The 7,182-nt window shown below is 39.4% G+C and overlaps 1 protein-coding gene across 1 annotated transcript; it reads right to left on the reverse strand.

Annotated features, from left to right (window-relative positions):
- Positions 1-1,319: 1,319 nt before the first annotated feature.
- On the reverse strand, positions 1,320-5,997 carry LOC124112566 (probable G-protein coupled receptor 139). Its single transcript, XM_048399239.1, has 2 exons — positions 3,288-5,997; positions 1,320-2,642 (listed from the first exon to the last, which is right to left on the reverse strand). The coding sequence occupies exon 2, from the start codon at positions 2,634-2,636 to the stop codon at positions 1,563-1,565; it is 1,074 nt and encodes a 357-aa protein (XP_048255196.1). The 5' UTR covers positions 2,637-2,642; positions 3,288-5,997; the 3' UTR covers positions 1,320-1,562.
- Positions 5,998-7,182: the final 1,185 nt, after the last annotated feature.

The raw sequence follows: 7,182 nt of genomic DNA on the forward strand, positions 1-7,182 counted from the left end.
GTCCCATGTTATCTAAATGTTGAAGCATGTTATAAGCTAATTTAGGGAGACGTTGTTCATACAAATGAAGGATTTTAAACCAGTATTTTACACATCTAATCTGAGAGTTGATATATAATGGGTATCTACCACATTCACCATAAACCATACAATTTGGTGTAGAAGATCCGACACACAGAAACGTTTTACATGCTAATAAGTGAACCTTCTCTAAACAGTCATGACATTTAAATCCCCATACTTCAGAACCATACAATAAAACTGGTTGTACGAGATATAAAAAAACATATAAGGTGACATAGTTCCAACCTTATGAGCACAAGACATTACACTTATTTTTAGATTTACTGATAATCTCTATTCTTTCATGTATGTACTTAAACTATTAAATTGTCTTTGAAGACCAACAACAGTATCTGGCACTAAAATGACATCGTCTGCGAAAAGTAGCATAAAAATTCCTATCAAATCTGGAAACATTTGGATACCATGTTTACCATTTCAAGCTATATCGTAATATAATTCTTTTTGGACAAATGAAAATAAACTCAAATAACTTATTCAAATATTTGCAAAGAAAAGGCATAACTTCAAATTTAGAACATTTATACATTTCGATAACTACATCATAAGGACCAGCTGCTTTTCCCTTTAAGGTGATTTATCGCATGTATTATTTCGTTTTCAACAAAGGGTGAATATAATATAACTTCATCAACATCAGTGTAGAATTCAGTAAAATAATTTTGCATATCATCAATTGCCGTAGTGAATATTGCATCATTTGAAAAAAAAACAACTTAAAATGACAAAGCAACTGTGATTTGGTTATGTTATCTGTAGCAGACGATATATTTTTGAGAGATCGTATTTGTTTCCAGAACGCAGAAGGGTTGTCAATCGACTCTTTCAGTTTGTCTTGTCTGTGTCTACGCATATTAAATTTGTATTTCCGACAGCAATTTCTATATTTATTCCTACTTTCGCAATATTTGTTTCTGTCAAAACTAGTACGAGTAGTTCTAAATCTTCGTAGGGCTGTGCGGGCGTTACGTCTTGCAATTCTACATCCAGTATTAAAAGGTATTATTTTTATCCACGTTCAGTTTTAATTCTTTTATAAGACCCTTGAAGATCCGGGGTAGAATAAGTCTTCAGGAACCCACGCTTGCCTTAGAAGGCGACTAAGCTTGTCGTTAGAGGCGACTAACGGGATCGGGTGATCAGGCTCGCTGACTTGGTTGTTGATGCATGTGATCGTATCCCAATTGCGTGGATCGATGCTCATGATATCAATCACTGGATTGACTGGTCCAGACTCGATTATTTACAGACCGCCGTCATATAGCTGGAATATTGCTGAGTGGCGTTAAACAACAAACAAACAAAACAAACTTTTCTCATACAAGATGAGTGATTTTAACTTAATTAAATAAATATGGACATACATGTAAAATATGCTTCAGTGAGTGTTTCCTAAATTATCCCCTATCAGCACATATAGTACTATAATAAAAATTACTGATTTATAAATACTCATATGTTCCATCCTCGAGAGAAGGTCAATGTTGTGAGCGGGCACACATAGTACCAGGTGAGACTTGCTTCGGGCCCACAAGGCTGAGTTCCGTCTGAGTTCGAGTATCTGTAGTGAGGGCTTGGTCAGGGTCATATCTACCACACAGAGCAGAGAGGGCCTCACGTCGGAATCTTTTGGAGGAGAAACCGTAAATGAAGAGGTTGGCAACACAGTTGACGAAGGGCAATTGGACAGCAAAATCAGACATCTGGAGCTGTGTGAATGTCCGTTGAGTACTTGTCATGGTCTTGCTGAATAACAATGCCTGGACAAGACGTGGGATAACACTCAGGACATAGATGATGGTCAAACTGAAAAACATGGCCGTAACGGCAACAGTTCTTTTATGGCGTCTTGTTGAAGGTAATGACACATTCATGTCTCGAGTATGGCGTCTCAGTTTCAAGACAATTTTGGAGTACAGCACTGTCAATGAGCTCATGATGCACACAACGAATATAAACATCCAGATGGAGAATGCCAGGGCTATCTTCATGTCTTTAGCGGTTTCAGTGTAGTCACACGTCAAACCCTTGACCAAGCCCTCCTTGTTGTTCACATTCCACTTAATTTGTAACTTGCTGGCTGCCATTATGAAGACAATAGGAAGGCCAGATACGAAAGAGAAGATGATACACACAAGCGTCACTTTCCTAGCCAGATTCATTGTTAGCTGAGATTCATGAGGATAACAGATTTTCCTAAACCGTTGGAAAGCGATCACAACGTACAGAATCCCTGTTGTGGAAGAACTGAAGTAACAGACAAAGGTGATGTACTTACACATTTCAGAGATGTTTATATTTGGAATGACTTTCGATATCAAAGACGAAGGTATTACTCCAATGGAGGTGATGAGATCAAGAACTGCTAATGTTTTGATGAAGAAACCAAAAATTGCGAGGTTGATTTTCTTGGTGTAGATGTAAAGGATGAAACCGTTTCCTGGGATCCCAACAAACACCAACAGCACACAGAAGAAGGCGATGATGGGATGAAGCTTAATCCCTTCCAAGATGCTGATGGGGATAAGGGGCAGACTCGCTGTGTTGTTCATTGTTATCTGGAAATACATGTTTGTTTATGGACGGTGGAAGCACTACAATGACATTTGCAACTATACAAAGCTTAGACACTGATCAACCCCTTTTCCACCTGCATTACATCAGGGTATAGATACACAGATTCAAATTATTGACGATATATCATCCTGACAAGGCCTTCGAGGGATCGACCATTTGATTCTCTGGGGAGGAGGTCCTGGGATTTTGTATGGAGACAAGATAGTTGTAAAACCTGGTAAGCCTAAATATTTTTTTTAGAAAGCATCTTGCATCAATGTTTTTTTGGGCAGACAATGTCTTCTTTTATCATCAGTCTGAAGTATTTTCGTCCACAATTTATTCTTTTCGATTAAAAGCTCATCTCCCGTTCCTGTCCTGCGTATTATTGTTGTCTTTTGAAACACGCAGCATGTTGGGTTCTAACAGGATTCTGCATCTGGTTATAATACAATCCTGTCCAGAACCACGGATGTATCGATGCTCCGTACGACATAATTTATGATGTAAATGTTTTCACTTTTTCACCAAATTGCTCACAGCGACAACACAATACATTTTATGTTTTATGGTCCGCCCCAATTTTTATAAATGCTGGGTATGGCCAAGGAGTCTACGTTCAAGTTAGCTAATCAGGTAATATTTACCCGGGCATTTGATGCTATTCCGTTCCACTTCCAGAGGCTGTCTGACGATGTTGAGATACAACGGAACTCTCATATGCACATTGTTTCATAACCATTTTGCTTTGAGGGCTTAACTTTTGCGTCACCACTTGTGTTGACGTCTCAACTTCCAGAACTAAAGGGTTCCGCGCTTGGTGGGTCAAGTACCACGACAAGCATTCAGCATTTTCATAAAATATCGGGGTCTCCAGGAATACGCCTTATATATATCTGAGCTTGTTTCCTTGTAATGATTTCAGACAGGAACAGTGGGCAGTTGGGTGGCAGATGCGCTTGATTTCCCCTATTGTTTCAACACAAGGAAGCTGAAATATCTAACAAATTCGACGGTAATTGCTATGGTGTCATTTCCTTGTATTGACTGGCAGTTGCCTGTTTGTGATTATGGTCCGACGCCATGGGGGCCCTTCTACTGTTTCATTCTCCGATGACACTTCTGATATTGCTATCTTTTCATCTGACAAATATAATTCATGTTTGACATAGCATTCAAGGTGGAAAAACAAATCAGATAAAAACACAAATATAACAAGACAATGAGATAGGAATGTATACCTATTTCTAGATGTTAAATATATCGGATTAGCCATTGTTGTGCACTGGCGTTTTCTAGTCACCTGTGGTATCAGTTCAACATATAGCGCATATTCATCGATACATGGCAGAAGTATTCATTACAGGTTCAGTCGAGGTACATGATAACCTCATCAATTCTATTTTTTTGCAAAAGGTAACCTCATAATATCGTCACCAAATTGTGGCGTTAGGTGGGGTAACGTCATCAATGAAAGTTTGGAAATTTAGGGATATACCTAAATGCTTATGCTTTTATGCATTCGCTCAAAAAATATAAATAAATGTGTTTTAATTAATCTATGTTTGCATTTGGTCCGATGGTTGTAAATGATTCAAGTAATAGTAGCGAAGATTAACGACATATTTGCGGCCAGGGATGAATTATGTCTAGTTGTGTCCCTTTGCTGCCGGGAACCACTACTTGTGGTTTCGAGTCCCAGATTCACCTGAATCTGATCCTTTGGGTGTTAGGAACCTGGCTTGTTGGTTCAATCAATGGAAAAATGTCTACAAATTGTGTCATCCTCTCTTCATCATATATTCGTGATATGAATGAGTCAGTAATTAACGTCGTATCAGCATAAATAAACCGTATAGAGTTATAGTACTTTCTTTATGAATCAAAGCATGTGACTATTGACCTCATATGGAAGTTGAACCATCTATTCAACGGGTTCTTATGAAATAGGATTCCTCAGGAATTCACACACATGTGTGTCCTGCTCGGCATTCCCCCACACAGTTTCCTAGCATGAACAAAATTAGCAACATTTTAGAAAAGGAAATCAAAACTATACCACAGGGATGTAAACAGAACCACGTAGTGTGCTGTATAGCGTCACATTTTCCGTGTGTGATGATCATGGTTTGAAAGTCTCGCACTCATTCATCCCCGGAAACTGAAATAAAATTTGTAGTCGTTGACTTCACACTGTGTCTAGAATCATGTTGGAAATCGTAACATGTTTACCCTGATACTAAATCCAGTGTATGAAGCTTATACTAACACGATACTTCCACAACACAGGAAATACAAGTATTATGATAACAGTCACTCCAAATAGATATGTTAGAATGGCAACAATACAAAAAGACAATTTGTCAAGCTAAACTAACATCTGGACAAAACCACAGTTGAACCTCCGAATAAAACCTCATGGCCCACTGTATTTACTACACAAGCACATACACTCCAGGAACGCTGATTAGGTCAAAAGGATTCATAGTCATTACATGAAAGGACTTTTTTGATGTGTTACTTTGGAGATGAAATTGCCTCTTCAACCATTTTATAAATTTGAATAATGCCTAATATGTGTGACCTTTGTTCTACTACTAAATGCAACGAGATCAGTTGACACACCCAGCTGACGCACTGTTGTTTGGTTGGCCAAGTCGTCGAAGGCATTGGAAGTCTATATTCAGAGTTGCGTCCCTTAGGCGTGAACACTACAATCGTGGTTTCGAATCCCAGATTCGCCAGATTATGTTTCCAGATCGGCCAGCACCATATCCGTGCTCGTGGGTTTCGCCTTGACCTGCATCACTTCTGGCTTTCCTCCCACATCAAGCTGACACGCAGTGAACAAACTGAAAAACTGTTAAAAGCGGGCTTTATACCAAACTCACTTGAAGTATTTAATCACATTGGCATCATTGATTCTACCGATAGCCGCATGTCTGCTGGTAGTTGCTGAGGTCTAGTTATTTTTATGCGAGCATGGATGAGAGACATAAGGTGATGTCGGAACACTCTCGATGTGAAGCCGAAGACAAAAGGGTTGACTATACAGTTTATGAAGGGCAATATGATTATCACATCATAAACATAATGAATGCTGGCAGAGGTTGGGTGATCATTACCTTTGGCTACGCTACAGTACAAAGTCTGCAAAACTCTTGGAGCAGAACTGACTAGGAATATTACAGTCAGGCAGAAGAAGATTCTGGTTGGATTTGTCACCTTCATTTGACTTTGACTTGAGATAGATAATCTGGAGAGTGTACGCTTGTGCAGTCGTACATGCTTACTAATCAATGAATACAACACAACTAGCGTCACAAAGATAGCAATGAGTTCAAGCATCACCCATGATGTGTACAGTGTTGAAATGTGATTACCACGTTCCTCGGCAGTGAAATCACAATGGGACGTCCAGCACAGTCCTTCAGAAGATGATATGTTGTACTTTTCGGCTTTTGTTACAAAAGCATTAGGCGAACATGACAGAACAGAAAATAAGGTACAACCGAGGAGTATCTTCTTGGCATCGTGTTCCTTGAGCTGTGTCTGGCCGTGTCTACATATTTTTCTGAACCTCTGTCCTGCTATGACAATGTATAGAAGTCCAGTGTTTAACCCAAAGAAGTGCTGTCCGAAGGAAAACCAAGAGCACAGAAAAGACCCGTTCCCGATGTTCGGATCCGAAACGACATGCATGTACACCGGGAACAGACACGACGTGCTGACAAGGTTGAGAATAGCAAGGATCTTGATGAAGAAACTGGTGATATGGATGTTGATCTTCTTGGTGTAGATGTAGAGGATGAGGCAGTTCCCTGGGATCCCTACAACCACCAGCAGCACACAGAAGAAGACGGCGGAGGGGTAAAACCGTAGGTCACAGGGGCCAATATCAATATCGGATGCTGTAATGTTCATCCCTAAAGCTGTCTACCTGGAAACATTAAGAGAGAGCTGAGCAATTCCTATGCTGCGTTTGGCAATATTTCACACGCGAAGGACACCAGTTATGGTTTCACACATATAAATAATAGAGATGTTTAGAGGCATGAAGGAACATGATATTAATACGATGTGCCGGTACAGATAACTGATATCTCAGACTACAAAATACCATACAAAGCGTATTACAAGAAAACACACAGTTTTGAATACCAAGACATGTAGAATCTGAATATATACTCAGCGTCTTTATTTCAGGCGTGTGTTTTAGGAAACATTTTCAATCACCTTCAATCTTGCACTTTTCATTGTTTTTAAGTCGTTGTCTATATTTTCTTGATAGCATTCAGTTGGTGTGACTTAGCAACTTCAACTGACTTCTTCAACTGTTAATCACATTGTCAACATACTCAGACCTATTGACGTTTGTTGGCATATGGTTATGTTTGACACCCTACATACCGAGGTGACCCTTCAATAATGACACTGAATATATTATATCATGACTATTTGCAATGTATTGTGTATTAGTCAAGCGTATAAACTAGGGGCGGTTAGGTAGCCTAGTGGTTAAAGCGTTGGCTCGTCACGCCG

Source organism: Haliotis rufescens, unplaced genomic scaffold (genome assembly GCF_023055435.1).
Source record: "Haliotis rufescens isolate VD_foot unplaced genomic scaffold, xgHalRufe1.0.p SCAF_1, whole genome shotgun sequence".
Lineage (NCBI taxonomy): Eukaryota > Metazoa > Mollusca > Gastropoda > Lepetellida > Haliotidae > Haliotis > Haliotis rufescens.

Excerpts from the sequence above, each read along its gene's own strand:
- LOC124112566 (XM_048399239.1), bottom strand. The coding sequence starts at position 2,636 with ATGAACAACACAGCGAGTCTGCCCCTTATCCCCATCAGCATCTTGGAA.